The sequence below is a fragment of the Necator americanus genome, chromosome X (assembly GCF_031761385.1).
Source record: "Necator americanus strain Aroian chromosome X, whole genome shotgun sequence".
Lineage (NCBI taxonomy): Eukaryota > Metazoa > Nematoda > Chromadorea > Rhabditida > Ancylostomatidae > Necator > Necator americanus.
The window spans coordinates 17614738-17630042 of record NC_087376.1 but is presented as its reverse complement, the minus strand read 5'-3'; the positions used below and the strand labels follow the sequence as shown (position 1 = coordinate 17630042).

General features: G+C 43.1%; 6 protein-coding genes across 11 annotated transcripts; 3 read left to right on the top strand and 3 right to left on the bottom strand.

Moving 5' to 3' along the window:
* Positions 1-22: 22 nt before the first annotated feature.
* Positions 23-1198, top strand: RB195_023847 (uncharacterized protein; the record flags this gene model as incomplete). Its single annotated transcript, XM_064211421.1, has 1 exon — positions 23-1198. One exon carries the CDS (start codon positions 23-25, stop codon positions 1196-1198), a length of 1176 nt encoding a protein of 391 aa, XP_064067302.1.
* An 819-nt stretch (positions 1199-2017) lies between these two features.
* Positions 2018-9577, bottom strand: RB195_023846 (uncharacterized protein; the record flags this gene model as incomplete). Of its 3 annotated transcripts, none has more annotated exons than XM_064211418.1 (6): positions 2018-2452; positions 3984-4135; positions 4212-4294; positions 4412-4539; positions 7877-7983; positions 9298-9577. In XM_064211418.1, 6 exons carry the CDS (start codon positions 9575-9577, stop codon positions 2018-2020), a joined length of 1185 nt encoding a protein of 394 aa, XP_064067299.1. The 3 variants fall into 3 exon arrangements, with proteins under 3 accessions (XP_064067299.1, XP_064067301.1, XP_064067300.1); XM_064211420.1 differs by lacking the exon at positions 9298-9577 and adding an exon at positions 8775-8811; XM_064211419.1 differs by lacking the exons at positions 2018-2452; positions 3984-4135; positions 4212-4294; positions 4412-4539; positions 7877-7983 and having other exon boundaries at positions 9119-9577.
* A 162-nt stretch (positions 9578-9739) lies between these two features.
* On the bottom strand, positions 9740-10336 carry RB195_023845 (uncharacterized protein; the record flags this gene model as incomplete). Its single annotated transcript, XM_064211417.1, has 1 exon — positions 9740-10336. The coding sequence occupies one exon, from the start codon at positions 10334-10336 to the stop codon at positions 9740-9742; it is 597 nt and encodes a 198-aa protein (XP_064067298.1).
* Positions 10337-10391: 55 nt separating this feature from the next.
* RB195_023844 (uncharacterized protein) lies at positions 10392-12626 on the bottom strand (the record flags this gene model as incomplete). 2 transcript variants are annotated; one of them, XM_064211415.1, is made up of 3 exons in its annotated part: positions 10392-10718; positions 12301-12454; positions 12571-12626. In XM_064211415.1, the coding sequence occupies 3 exons, from the start codon at positions 12624-12626 to the stop codon at positions 10392-10394; spliced, it is 537 nt and encodes a 178-aa protein (XP_064067296.1). The 2 variants fall into 2 exon arrangements, with proteins under 2 accessions (XP_064067296.1, XP_064067297.1); XM_064211416.1 differs by lacking the exons at positions 12301-12454; positions 12571-12626 and adding an exon at positions 11218-11298.
* A 903-nt stretch (positions 12627-13529) lies between these two features.
* On the top strand, positions 13530-13988 carry RB195_023843 (uncharacterized protein; the record flags this gene model as incomplete). Of its 2 annotated transcripts, none has more annotated exons than XM_064211413.1 (1): positions 13530-13988. In XM_064211413.1, one exon carries the CDS (start codon positions 13530-13532, stop codon positions 13986-13988), a length of 459 nt encoding a protein of 152 aa, XP_064067294.1. The 2 variants fall into 2 exon arrangements, with proteins under 2 accessions (XP_064067294.1, XP_064067295.1); XM_064211414.1 differs by having other exon boundaries at positions 13536-13988.
* Positions 13989-14286: 298 nt separating this feature from the next.
* RB195_023842 (uncharacterized protein) lies at positions 14287-15299 on the top strand (the record flags this gene model as incomplete). Of its 2 annotated transcripts, XM_064211412.1 has the most annotated exons (2): positions 14287-14355; positions 14403-15299. In XM_064211412.1, 2 exons carry the CDS (start codon positions 14287-14289, stop codon positions 15297-15299), a joined length of 966 nt encoding a protein of 321 aa, XP_064067292.1. The 2 variants fall into 2 exon arrangements, with proteins under 2 accessions (XP_064067292.1, XP_064067293.1); XM_064211411.1 differs by lacking the exon at positions 14287-14355 and having other exon boundaries at positions 14553-15299.
* Positions 15300-15305: the final 6 nt, after the last annotated feature.

The following is a 15305-nucleotide window of genomic DNA, read 5'->3' as shown; positions in this document are numbered from 1 at the left end:
ACCATTCCGCGACTACGCTAACATGATCAAGCGGATGTACGAAGATGCTCGACTGAAGGAGCTGGACTACACAGGACTGGAGACGCTACAGTTCGTAGAAGAACTTCAAGATCCGTCGCTCCGTGAAGTTTGTCTCAGAATGCTAGATACGCATGTAGAAGAAGCCAAGTTGACAAAAGAAGACCTCGTTTCTAAATGTGAGAACTTCACCGCATTGAAGATGGACGACACAGACATTGAAGGAAGTCATGATGTTTATGTCGTACAGAAAAAGAATGTGAAGTGCTTCAATAGTGGAGGACCGCATTGCAGAAGCACATGTCCGCTTCTCTCCTCCAACACTGGACAGAATATGCGACAGAAACCAAGAAGACGATCCAACCGTCGCAAGAGAAGCCAGTGCAAGAACGTTGTCACCTTCGCCGCTGAGAACGCTCAAACCTACCTCGATGTCAATATCAGAGGACGTTCTCTACGCTTCCAGCTCGACACCGGCGCAGATATCATGTTGGTATCACGTCGAGTGCGGAAGAAGCTCGAATCTCCAGCCTTGGAAGCCTGTATCATGCTAGTCAAGACGGCAGATGGATCACCGATGAAGATTGATGGAAGCTTCTCTACAGACTTCTTTGTCAGAAACCGCACAACAGAGAAGAACATTCAAGGTGATGAAACTTGTTACGTCACCGAAAGCACGAATCTGCCAGGACTGGAGTGGTGTATTCAACTTCCAGCATACAAGGAGTTGAAAGACAAATACCGCTGCCGAATGATGACTAAAGAAAAAGCAAACCGAGAGGAAACTATCGCAGACTTGAAGAAGCAATACGCAGATGTATTCAAGTGCGGAGTTGGCAGATGGGTTAGGACTAAGGCGAAGTTGCTGTTGAGGGACAACGCAGTACCTGTTTTCAAGGAGAAGCGACCACTACCCTATGCCTTCGTGTCGGATTTGGATGCTGAAATTGATCGGCTGATTGTCGAAGAAGTGATCTCACCAGTAGAGCATTCAGAGTGGGCCACACCTATCGTTGTAGTCAAGAAGAAAAGTGGACAAATCTGTTTGTGCGAAGACTTCTCGACAGGATTGAACGGTGCACTGCAGTTGCACCAGCACCTGTGGCCCTTAATACCACATTTTCCTCCTGTTTTCGAAACGTCCAGGTCTCTGATGTACAGGTACGGCGGTAAACGATGATACAGAGTTACGCTGAACCAGATTTTCTTAGCCTCCTTCACAACGTTCTTAGTGGTCTTCTATGCTCTCCAAACCGTCCCTATCCTGCTGCAGTTCAGGGTTGGATTGTTCATTATGTTCGTTTCCCGACCTAGATCAAAACAACTGGAACATTTTGATATGTTAGTTTCCTTGAGCATAAATAGCGCATTGGAAACAAATTCGTATCTTATGCCATCTTTGACAGATTCAGCTGAAAGCCGATTTCTTATACTTTTCGTCGAGATTGGCCAGTATTCGTTCCAGCTCGTATCTATTATAAAAACACACATCAGCGAAACGAAGCCGGTTTAGCTACCGATGATCAATTTCTATTCCAATGTTGTCTTATTCCAAGTTCCGTTCTTGAAAGCGCCATTGAATATTTCGAGTGTAGCAGTCTGTGATAACCTCTCTTCATGTTGATGATGATGGTTTTGTAGCATGGAAACATTCTGGTCCTAAAATTAGTACATAACTCCTTATGAACTATGCAGGGGCGCTCTGGTTATCGTCGATGACCAGGTCCGCCTCCGCTCAACGAGACGAATCGTTGGTAAATTAGAAAAATAAGAATTTGGAAGTATCACAATGCTCTTATTGGCAACGCTTCTCAGAAAATCGTGATGTTCATGAATAGATACTGTGAAGGAGGCGTGAAGATCAAACTCAATGGTGACTGCAAATATTAGGTGAAGAAAAAGGTTCAGAGGATTTTTTCGCTTTATTTCGACGATGAAATTAACGTGGTTAGGATTAACCGATTTAGATCAAATTTGCGCCGTTTTGACCACCTTATTTTCACATGACGCAAAGATGATACGCTCTTGATGCCACTTCTGGACTATGCGGTGAGTGGGGTAGAACGACCCATGCAAGCTCTCGGAGCTTCTGACACGCGGCCAAAAACGTGCAGCCTGGCGTTATCTTGATTGATTGATGGACAACATCTCGCCTACTGGCCAATTCTGCATTATTCAAATAGTTCCAGACGGTTTCCTGGCTAAACTTCAGTTCGCAGGGAATAGAATACACGCTCATATGGTCGTCCGACTTGACTATTTCCATGATTTTATCGACATTTTCAACGATTGGCCTACGAGACCGCACCTCATCTTTAACGTCCATTACCGGAACGTAATTGTTGGAACCACTGCTTTGCTGTTGCATTGAATACTGCATCACGTCCATAAACAGCAGAACCTCTTTTGGCTTTCCACCTTGATCGTGGTGGTACTGAAGAATGTATCAAATCTTCCTTCTTTGCTTCCATTTTGGAACGCTGCAACATACAACTGGCTCCACCAAACAGAAGGCTGATAAAGAACTCTTTTTGAAGCGTAATGTCACCTTGAAATCACAGTGTAGTATGACCCGAAGTGATGTTTACATCATACATATGACTCACTGAAGACATCTAACGAAAACGCTTAAAACTTTACTTCATTTAATATTAATTATGGTAAACCGAGTTGTAGGATGTTGTGCTGATGAGATTTGTCTTTATCATGGTTTTATGTCAAAGGGATGAGGGAAGTTCTGTAAGAATGGCGATAATGATTTGTTTATAGCTAACACGTGCTAATTTTTGGGACAGCAGAGATAATTCCGTGGAAAGAAGTTTTTTCCCTCGGAAATTCGTCAAACAAAACGTTCAGAATGAGTTCTCAAGGAACCTCTATCATACGCCCGCTTTGGAAATAAATATTTGGCTTCTTTTTTTTTTTTTGTAAATTCATGTTTTTGATGATTTTTTTTCTAAAGCGTATGGAACATCATTATATGAAAAACGAAAATGTGAGCCTAACCATTCTTCGTGCGTGAATAACATTGCTGAACCAAATAAAGCTGATTAAGTGCCCTTCATGTGATGTGTAAACATTTGGAGCAAGCGGTGAAGGAAGAAAGCATTGCAATGATCCCCCTTTTGTGGTGATTTGTTTTTTTAGTAACATATAATAGATCGTCCACATACTCTAAGAAGAAAATATCACTGGATAACGTTGCAAGAAAAAAGAGTCAAGTCTAGATATTACTTCACAAGACTGAAATTTGCACAGAAATTCGTTTCTAAAATTTTGTTAGACGAACGTAGTTTGTTGCAGTGGTTTGTGTTGCATCACCCGGTTGTTGAATGTTGGTACTGACTACGCTCCATTCGTCCTACATATTAATCACAAATAGATGTGCACAAAGTAGCCATTTTTTCTTCAAAGGTGCCATCAGACAGGGTATAATTCGGATAAAGTTAAATTTGCTGAACGTGCAAAGACACAATATTAACAGCTTATCTTATCTTAAGATTCAGAAGTCTTATTTACGGTGGCCTAAGAAATCCCTTAACTAAAATCGCAAGCTTTTTAGCTCGATGATCACAAATATGGTAATACTGAGAAAGTCAATTTAGGTTATCATGATAGCTTTGGGTGCATTTACCGTCCAACAGAAGGCTCTCTCAACTTCCAATCAGTTTAAACGATCATTCTACAATTATAAGAAATTACAGCAAAGGTAAGTGATGAATGGATGATTCTCAAGCTAGATCTCCTGATCCGCGACCCTCTCATGGGACTACCCTCACAAAACCACCGAATCTATGTTTACATTCGGTTACGTTTACAAGGTTTCGGTAGAAGTTACGCTCCTGTTGGAGTCGTCTGCACAGACACTCCATGCACGGCAAAACTTTCGTATATTGTGTAATAACTTTTGAAAACGCCTTTGTCCAGAAGACGATATATTTTAGTTGTAGTGAATATGTACATACCTTGCCATCATTTACAGACTCCACAGTCGTCTCAGCCACTCCCGCTACATCACCTCCTGCGAATACCCAAGGTACGCTTGTCGACTGTGTACTTTTGTCTACGTCGGGAAGGCCCCAACTATTCATCTTCACAGGCGACATCGCAGATATAACTTCAATTGCAAATTCACAGACCAATACCAATGGACTTCAAGTTCTAAGGATAATACATTATTTTCGAAGACAAACCTTTTTCCTGAAGCAGCGTTGATCCAAAGGCAGAAATGACGTAGTCTGCCTTTAGTGTAATCGTTTGTTCCTCATCCTCATACCTGCATAAAAAATGTAGTTGCAAGAAACAGTAACATGAGAGAACAGCAAAAAGGGAAGTAACATTTATTCGTGGTCGCATTTAAGACTGAACAACAAGAAAGTGAATCAGAACTTACCAATTACCTCTGCTGTCCTGATCAGTCTTAACAAACACTACCGACACTATCTTTCCGTCCTTCATATTAACATTTCTCGGAGAGCAAAACGGCATAAATTCGCATTTCTCTTCACGAGCAACATCAATCTGAACCAAAGGATGGAGAAGAACGATGAGTTTTTTTCAGACTCCTATAAGTAAGCATTACAAAATAAAAAAAGAAAGAAACGATTCCTCCTTGGGACAGCATCAGTGTACAGAGTATAGAGTAGGAAAACCACATGCAACAAAGAGGGTTTGGGTACTCGCATTTCTATACTGTGTACTTGTTATCCAGTTATGCAGTTGATCACATGTCAAAAGTCTTAAGAAAAAATCTACTTCCACGGCTTCTTCCTCTTGTGATTCGCTAACCTTTTCTGAAACCTTTAAATACAGTATAGTAACAATAGCCAATACAGTAGGAGATCCGTTGCTCCAGTGTTCGGGGAAATTTTATGTATTTATTTTGCAACGTACTTTGCAAATGAACCAGCCAGCGGAGGTCTTCCACAAATTCGGAAATCACATGCATCAAGACCAATGAAACAAAAACACGTAACGTTGATTTCGTCATTCGTACATGTTTAAAGATTCGTTTCGTCGGATGATATTTTTCATAATTTCTGAGTATGTAAGGAGTTGTTTCGTTGGGTAAATTGATTAGTCTGATGCTTTTAATTCCTCTGATTTCACGATTTGTGAGTAACTTTTGGTGTTTTACCGTGATATTTTCTGAATATGCCCTTAATTACCTCTAGAAAGAACATCAAAACTTCCACCAAACTCTGATTTTAAGAAACTTGCGAATTTGGCGTTTTAAGCGTTCGAGTGGAGTAAAGCTGCACCGTGATTGTGCTTTGCGCATCGAATTAAATCTAGTGCAGTTAATCGACACATCTGTTCCGTTGCTAATCTAATCCCTGTGTGATCGTTCCACTTCTGGGTAATACTCCATGCGATGGGGCACTCGCTTGCTGTGATGTATCATGTTCGTAAGGATCGCTGTTACAGAGGCAGCGTATCATGAAGTTGAGGATGTTGAGCTCTCTGTGGGTAAATGTAGAGTTTGAGTATCGATTACGAGGAATGGGAGGTGTGGCGCAGTCGGTAAGAGGTTCCGTCGTGGCTACAATCCATCGAAGGTTCAAATCCGCCCTAGTGCAAACCAAGCTTTTCATCCCTCCGGGGTCGATAAATTGGTACCAGAATTGTCTGGAAGGGTAAAAACACTGACTTGGCGCAACGGCTACCCCCGCAAGTCATTGTGAGGCTGCATGCGCGTCCATAAGCCTCAAACGAAGTCTGAGTTGAGGTCGAATGCGTAGGCTCATCCCCATAGAGAATGATCAACACCGTGCACTTTATCATTTTATTCTCTACAGTTTCCTTATCTATATAACCCCCAAATTTCCATCTATCATTTACAGAACTCATTTTTGGTTGTGTGGACTTGGTATCGGCTGGCCCCCGCAAGTCATTGTAAGGCTGCACTCGCGTTCATAAACCTCAAATGAAGTCTGAATCAAAGTCGAATGCGTAGGCGCATCCTCATATGGATTGATTTGTCAATGCTGTGCTCTTTATGCTTTATCCTTTATTACGAAGAAGATCGAAAAAACCCTCCACAATTGCGCACGCGCCGCGTCCACAAGGGAGTGGATGATGATTAATATGGTCTCTTTAGCAGTGTGCCCAAGTAGGTCCAATGGATTGGCTGCTGAGGAAACCAGACCATGTGCAAGAGAGTGCGTTCTGCGTATCTCCTAGTAACTAACGCTGTTAATACCCCGGTTTTTAGGACGATTTGGATGAAGTGAGCGTAAGTACCCTCATTCTCGTAATCTACGCCACAAACTCTATCTTCGCCCAAAGAGATCACAGGTTTATCAACTTCTTGCTTTCGTAAAACTCTTCCTTTAAGCAGGAACGGTAATTGGAAATCGTGGGATTTCACGTCATCACATGGCCACAAAATCTGACATTATGGAATCGCAGCGTCTTATTGATTTTCTTGAGATGTAGCCAAGATTAGTATCGGTCTTTCTTTATTAACAGCTAACGTTTCGGCGTTCTCGCATGGAAAATGAGCCCGGAGAATCAAAGCATCAATCAAAGTTATTCATCCTCTCGTCATCTCATTCAGAGTCATTTGGATTATTTGAAGCGAGGCCATTTTCAGAGAATTCGTGATTTTTTACTACGATGTGTAGGACTAGACATAGAGGTATATCATTCTTGAAACATGTAATAAGGTTTTTCGGTAGTCTTGATGATCCAGCTGTTTCAACCCATATCTTATTTAGACGGCAATACTGCTTCTTATACTCATTGGCCGAGAATGGAACATATAGACTGCCATAATTAAGATGTCGTCTCGTTATCGCTATGGCTGGTTCACACGACAATGCAACAACACTCTTTAATCACTAATGGAGACTTTGATCTTCCCAGATGCGCAAAGATTGCGGATAATAGGATAACGACGTTGGTGTTGAAGGAAGTTAAGACTTAAGACTATGTTTAGCGAGCAGTTGCAGGATTTTTCCTACCGAAGTTCATCCTAAAGATATGATCTACAGGGAAATTTGTGTTGAGAGTTTTGTAGCAGAGCTCACAAGACGTTTGTCAGGGTATCTTTGACTTTATTTCTTCTTTCGGTGTTTGAAGAAAATGAACTCGCGAATACGGTAGCCAACGTATTAACTTTGTAGCGAAAGTCGCATATGCGAAATGATTGTCATGCCGAGGTTCAGTGGAACTTGAATATGCGATAGTTACAATTGTTTGTAATCAGAAGCACATAGCACTCCTTTGGTTAAAGATAGATGCGGCAGTTTGTTTCACCTTTTTTTCAAGAAAACAAATACGAACAAAGCCACTCGGTAAACTTTACATATTCAACGCAACAATAACTTTACGCTGTGTCGTGACTGTTTCACAACTGCGTTCACCACGGTTCAGGTTGTCGTACTGCCATTCTGTGGTTTTTATTCCATTCTTAGGCGTTGAAGGAAGTTCAAGCATACCCGAATCAAAGCTGATAAAAGACACCCCTCACATGGGAAGACAGCTAACGTTACAGTATCCAAGAGCCTCCGCATATCAACACACTGGGCTCAAGCCAATAATTTTAATGTCAATTCCCAGTACTAATCTTTATTGAGAATCAAAAGTTACACAACAGGTTGTTTAGGAGCATACGATCCCTAGCATCAAATTCTACCACGAATTTTCAATACAAGGCTTTAGATACGTTTAGGAGGAATCAAGTTTGTAAGTTCCAACAGAACCTTCAAAGCTTGAAAAGTCACTATTTGGAATATTTGCCGCTAATTCGTTAAGCAAATCCTCATCTACAGTTTTTTTTTTGTGGCGCTATCTATACGATATCTGTCTGTGTATGAGGTTTCTCAAATAGAGCAAATTTACAGACATCACCTACCTCCTCTGGAACTGCATGTATATTTGTGAAGCCCTTACGAAATGCTATCACAACTCTTGTCGCCCCCACTCTAAGGGCAGATGTAGCACAGTCGAAGGCGGTATCACCTGGAATCTAGAAAATAAAGTGAGGTAAAATCCTATTTCTGCAAAGAAATCAGTGTGTACATGGTTAAGCATTGTGGCTAAGATGAAAACACTTTGGAGTATTAAAGAAAGATTTACAGAGGCAAGACAATCGGAAAAATCTTCTTTATCTGGGAAAGAATATGCAAAGATCATTGTAGGTAGTGGGGGTATGACTATTTAGTTTAGTGGTTCCGATTTCTTCGTATTTTGTGGTTTTCCCAAGGCTAAACTTCAATCTCTGGAAGTATTCCGCATGGTTCATTGGAGTTATTCATTTAGAATATAATACCGTTTTTCCATTTTGTGCAACTTTTTAGTATTCTTTTGTAAGTCAGCGTTTAATTCAACATGGTGGTCGAACTTGTATTGTGAGAGTGAAAGACATTGTGTAAAGCTTTTTTTACTTTTAGTTGTTCTCATTCACTTGTTTGACTGGTTGTTGAGATCGTATGCAAATCCTCCGCGCGCCCACTGATTTCCGCTCGTAGTCAAGCTGTTGTTGACCAGAGCGGGGAGTAGAACGTCAGCTTTTGAGGCGATGACAGAAAGGCAGACTGTGATGGACCTCGGAGCGCTTATCTCGAGCAACGCTTATTTGAAGACAGCGTATCACGAAAGGGACTTGGTGCGGAAACACAAAGAAAACGTAGGGTTAAGGTCGTAGGTTACGGAATTGGGCGTGGTCCTTTCAATTCCCCTTAGTAGTTCTCAGAAAACCATGTTGGGACTCCCTCCAGTTCCAATTTTTTCCAGTGCATTGGAACGCGCACCCTTCTCCACACCCCGGTCCCACAGCAGCCTATTCATTGGTTTTACTTTAAAAGGCTGGTGAAGAGACCGCGCTTACAAGTTCTCTGCACATGGTGGCTTTCCTTTTACTAAACGCAATTAAGCATCAAAGTAAGCGCTTTTGGAGCGTACAAGCTAAATAACTTGCACTGTTATGTGGCGCGAGTTTCCCAAACATCGCAAAAAAAGTGCTGTCGTGCAGCACACTGCCAGAGTCTATACTCTCATAGGCCGAATGGCTAGAAAGTACATAAAATCTTTGGCTACAAACATGTTTTATAAAGCTGAACTTACAGTCGTCAAGTGAACTTCTACAATCGCTCTGTCACGTTTCCAAAGCGTAGGTCAAAGCAGGAAGAACGGTGGTGTTGAATAGGTGAGCGCGGAGCCGGATGTTCTTGGTCCTCTTCACTACATTTTCGATGCTCCTGAATGCTCCCCAAGCCACTCGTTTCCCTCTGCCTAGCTCGGAGGTCAGGTCGTTCATCATGTTGGTTTCCCGACCTAGATATGATAGATAGATATGCATGGCTGGAACACTCAGATATATTAGTTCTGTTGAGCGTAAATGGGCATCAAAAACCCATCCGTTCCTTATGAACATCGTCTTGACTAGCTTTAGCTGAAGACCGATCTTTTTACACGTTTCATCAAATCCGGCCAGCATCCGTTCCGCCTGATTGATGCTTGTTGTTATAAGAAAGATGTCATCAGCGAAACGAAGGTGGTGCAAAAACCGGCCTTCACCTTTCACTCCCAAGTCATCCCATTCCAATCCTCGCATCGCGTTCTCGAGAGTGGCACTGAATATTTTGAGTGAAATTGTGTCACTCTAACGAACTCCTCTCTTCACGTCGATTATGACTTCATTGTAGAATGGGAAAATTTTGGTCGTGAAGTTGCTATACAGCTCACGAAGTATCCTTATGCATGGAGTAGGGACGCCTTAGTTGTCCAAGGTGTCCAAGTCCGTCTCAGTCTCAACTGTATCAAAGACTTTCTTCAAATCGATAAAATTGAAACACAGCGGCATTTTGTACTCTCGCGATACTTCTGTGAGTTTTGAAACCGTGTGTATGTGGTCAATCGTAGTGAACCCTTTTCGAAACCCTGCATGCTCGCATGGCTGTCCTTCATCTAATGTTCTTTCTATCCTGTTTAGGATTACTCTTGTGAAGAGCTTGTAGATGACAGACAGTAAGCAGATTGGACGATAGCTGCTGATGTCTTGTGGGTCTCCGTTCTTATAAAACAACACGGTTCTGCTAGTTTTCCACTGCTCAAGAACCTTGCACTCGGATAGATAACTAGTGTAGACCCTCGCCAGTGTGTTGATGTGGAGTGGCGGTAGGCACTTCTGATGTTCAGGCTTGTTTCTGTCGAGGCCGAGTGGAGCACGATTCTTCACCGACATGATGGCGTGTCGAACTTCCGAAGGGAGGACTTCTGGAGTAACAAGTCCATCTTCCCTGAGATGGTGAGGAGGCAAGTGGACGTGGCTGTCGAAGAGATCTGAGCAGAAGTGGTGGTCGACCTTCTTCATCCACTTCTCAATGCTGTAGTTGTTCCATCTGGGTTCGGAAAGCAGTCATTTTTGTTTAACGATTGGCGAAGTTCCGACGAGCGTAGCGAATGCTCTTTCCCGTCTCTGCAACTTCAGCCAAAACTTCTGCCCTTTTCTCTTTAAGGTCTTTCTCAATCGCCTTTCTGGAAAACCTTGCGAGCTCGGACGTGAGTTCTTGGTTCCTTGCGGCTCGTGCTGCTTCACGCTGGCGTATCAGCTCAAGAGTTTCAAGAGGCAGGCGTCTCTTGGTGGTTTCAGCACTCTCAGCCTTCTTCGAGCAGTCGTGAAGGTGTTCAACGAGCCGGTCATATTCCTCGTCGAAGTCGTCGACCACATGTCGTCGACCTTCTATCGAAATTAGCTGCAGTCTATGGTTTACGACTCTATCCTTTGTCCTTTCTGTTATTTTGGCTCAATGTAGAAAACTGGTGACAACTACGGGAGAGATATTCAGCTGCTCTTCAAGGTTGCTCAACTCAAGAGCTCAAGGTCTTCAAGGCAAGAGAAATCTTCACGTGGTAAATAAAAGAAAGATAACTTCAAGTTACATACGTGAAGATTTTTGTTAAAAACGAAACATTTCAGCTTTCAGAAGTAACGGGAATGAGGAGTATCGTTCTCCTGTAGGCGCCTAGCTTTTACGTTGCCTAATTTATTTCCGGACAGAGAGACCTTCTGTATCTCTGATCTCTTGGAAAAAAAAGAGTTCCTCTTACAAAATTTCTTTGCTTACTGAAGGTAATATCTGAACAAAACTCGCTGCCGTTTTTTTATTACAGCACCACACAAAACGACATGCACTTTTAACTCTCTTTAATTTATTCGGTAAAATCGACAACGACACCATTCCTTTTCACTACCCCTTGTAACTGTACAGTTCTTTGGGTATCTATGGCCGGAACAGCATCTACGGTGATTGTCTGTGTCTCCATCAACAACATGGAGCGTGACTCTTCGAGTTATGTTCGCGTATCCCTCGGCATAATCACTGGACACGTAATGTATCGGAGGTATTCGCGGATATTCTGCTGGGAACTTTTTTACCGTTCCCCAACCTCCATCGCCCGTTAAGTCAAGCTGCGAGTCTACCTGTCATTTTATCATGTTGCATGGATAGGAGACATGGGCAGTACGGTGATGAAGACGCTCGATTACACGGAAAGGAAGCTGCTAAGGTGGCTAGTTTATTGCTTTTGGCCCAGGATATGCCACCATGAATATCTTTACGTGTCGATGTGGTGCTCAGGCGAGAGGTAAGATCTGGATGGATATAGAATAGCGACGGTAATGGATTGATCCTGTGGAAGCTTTTGCTGAAGATAGAGCAAGTGTGGCAGAACTATGCTCAAAGACGACACATGTCTCGAAGACGCATCCATTTGCGTCAGACTGATACTATGAGCCCGATGATTAAGTTAAATAAGTCAAATGTGCACACACTATGTACTGACAGTTCCAAATCTTTGCAGGAAGCTATTTGTGGCAGCTATGTTAGATTATATATAATTATCTTAGTTGCAGTGCTATATTTTGATATTTGTTAAAGCGCTATCTATTAATATTCTTATGTTGCATCACTTTTATTTTACTGATCGTCAAAATTAGTTCTTTAATTCCACTTAGTATGCCTTATTCACACAGTGCATGGTGAACGTCGACTGCGAAGACAAAAAAATACAACTTGAAGTCTTTCAAATGGTTGAGACTTCGTTATACGTGTACCTTGGATGTTCTATGAATATGGAGAACTGCCTAAAGGAAGAAGTGAATAGGAGGATGACAGATGTGTGGGCGACGTGGCAGCCCCCGTCAGGGAAGCTAAGGACCAACTGAGGAACTAAGAACTCCATGACCACCTGTTCAACACGACGGCTCCTCCAGCGCCGTATTACACTGACGTATGCACATACCGCTGTCACCCCAAGAGGCGCTCTACAACTCACAGAGCCTTTGGGAGATGTTTTTAGATGTCTCCTGGAGTTTAACCGGCGCATAAAACACATAGCCAGTTTTCGCATCTCCAGTTTAAGAGAAGTGTCTCGTTTTCGCGAACCGACGGAATATGTATCGAAAGCTAAGCATAGACCGTTGGTGACACTATACGAAGAAACGACTGTAGATGGGCAGAAAGAACGCTAGAGTGAATCCCAAGAAATGCTGAAGTCCTTGAGGAAGCCCGACAACTTTGAGCGCGGCCGCTTACGCAACCGCACCTAACTTCAGGTTGTTTTAACACCACCATACCTGTTTGCGGTAGCCCTGCTTGCATTAAACGCAATTTGAGTATACGTCCTAGGCTGTGTGCACGTCCTGCACAACTTGCACAATTACGTATTGCAAAAAATATTGCAAAAAATGGGTACAAAAGTAGAGGGAGGATGGCAGTTTAATTTTTCCAACTTTTAATTCGAGGACTACTGGGGTCATTTCACTCTCTGGCAAGAAATACAGCACCCATTCAGGACAAAAATTGAATCGGTAAATGGTTTTGAATCCCAGAAGGTATCCAAGAACGTTTACCGCAGTGGCTGTGTTAGAAGATGGGAAATTTTAAAATTTGTAATTTTAAATATGGTGAATGAATAAAATCCAAATTCCTTCGAAAATTAATTTTACGGAAACTGAATCACATCTAAATTCTACAGTTTGTTGGTGTTACATTCGTGTGCGTTAAAAAAAGGTTTGACGCATTCGAAATGAATTTATACGCCAAAGACTATATCCCTTTATCTTCTTCATTTGCGTCCATCTGAAATTACCCCGAAAGAGGTCTCACCAAACTTATTATTGGGATCCGCCTACCCCCACTCTCCTTTCCAGCTATCTTAGCGGCAAAAGATGTTGCATCGCCATAGTCAAGTCATACAAGAAATATTTCAGGAAGATTTTTAGAGAAGAAGGTATACGCTTTAAACATCCATTTCGCTATTGATTTGGCGTTGAATTTGGCTAGTCGATAGAAGCAAAAATCAATAAGACATCCAACTATGCCGAGGTTCCCTGAAAGTTGGACTTTTCAATTCAATCGCCGTTCTTCCTCTGATCTTTTTGGAACTCAAATGGGACAAAAGTTAGTGACAGAAGTTGCACCCCTGAAGACCAAAAAGGCAGTCATTGGAAATACACTTAAGGCAGCTACAGCGGTTTCATCTGAGGCCCAAGAGAGCATTGCATGAACATGTCAAATCACGCTGGTCAGTCTAATGGGTACCCATCAGAAGTTTTCCATTTAAAACGGAGCCATATAACACAGCGTTGGCACCAGATAGCAGAAAAGACGGTAAAGATCCGTTTCAACCTTCCTTTTATTTCGGATGATATGAGCAATGCAGTGCGAGCTAGATTACCGAAGGTGAGCCTACAAAACTTGGTCAGAGTAGTGGATGTACTACTTGCGAACTTGAAGAAGCAGCTAGTCTGCAATCGTGCTTATGACAGAATTTGCGAGACACCGAACTGCGTCATATGTCCGAATGGAAGGCAAGTGGACTGTGTGGTAACAGGAGTTATCTATCTGACCTGCTGTCAACAATGTGGGGCTGAGTACATCGACGAAACAGGAAGAGCACTATGTACTCGGGTCAAGGAGGACTTAGACGGACTCGTAAAATCAAAATGGTCGGCCCTTTAGGTGTTCATCGCAGACAGTGTCATGAGAACACCCATTTTAACATAGCTGTCACGATCCTGGCACGCGAGTCCTACGTCCTGGCGCGGAAAACATTGGAAGCGTTCTACATAACAGAAAAAAGTCCAACCATGAATAGTAAGGAAAAATGCATCATTGTGAACAACGACTTGGCGCCGCATCAAGACCTCTGGTTTTGAACCACGGGGTCAGATGCAACGAGCATCGTTATTACTTACTATTAGCGACGCAAGACTTCTGCGATATCTGTGTGCCTTTTGCTGCACTGCAGGAAACACGCATGAGGGATCGGCCCGTCATCAGCATCGAAAATTACGCCATATACTGCGGCGATGCTGATGAGAATAAAGTAGGTGGCTGTGCGATAGCTGTGAGGAACAATTACAAGAACCGGAGGAGGAATTTGGCTCAGCGTCGTCTAGATGCGCCTTTCTACGACTGCGGGATCGCAGAGGACGTAAACTCTGGATCGCAAGTGCTCACGCACCTACGGATACCGCTGAGGACAACAGTAAGAACGCCTTATGTGTTGAACTCAAGGCGTTGATGTCTAAAATACCAAGACTGCAGCTGGTCATTGTCGGAATCGACGCAAATGCGAAGATGGGACTCGAACAGCATTCCGATGTGCTAGGGAAATGGTACTATGCAGCGGAGCGCACGTCGGACAACGGTGACCGTCTGGTCGACTTGTGCGAACAGACGGGCCTCATCATCGCTTCTACGTTTAAGAGGAATCATCGACGCCATCAGCTCACGTGGCAGGGGTCAACACTTTTAACGCCTAAAGAACAGCGCAAGCGGAAGATGAGGACTCTTAAACTTCAGCTGGACTACGTTCTAGCGAGGAACATTCCTCAGTCAGATATCCGAAAATCTAGAGCTGTTTGGGACGTCGCGTTCGACTCTGACCACCGTCGAGTTCTTCTCAGCCTCAAGATACTGTTTCACAAGAGAAACCGAGGAGTTCCTCTTCAATCGAAAATCGACATGGCAGTTCTGAAGGACGATGTGTGCAGAACAAAATTCCGCCAACGTGTGTCTATTCATGTTGGAGTACGGACCAGGAAGAAGCTTAGCGATGCGGATTCCTTCACAAAGCGCATTCAGGATGCTGCAAGGGAAACGCTCCCGGTTCTATTGCCGCGGAAGAAGTTTGCCTTTGCATCTGCGGAAACAAAATCCACATACAATTCTGTATGTGTCGCGCGCAGCGCTGGTGACTTCAACCAGGAAAAGTGTCTTAGAAGGAAGCTGCGTCGTCAACTGCAACAAGACCGCGATAACGAGTAGACGTCA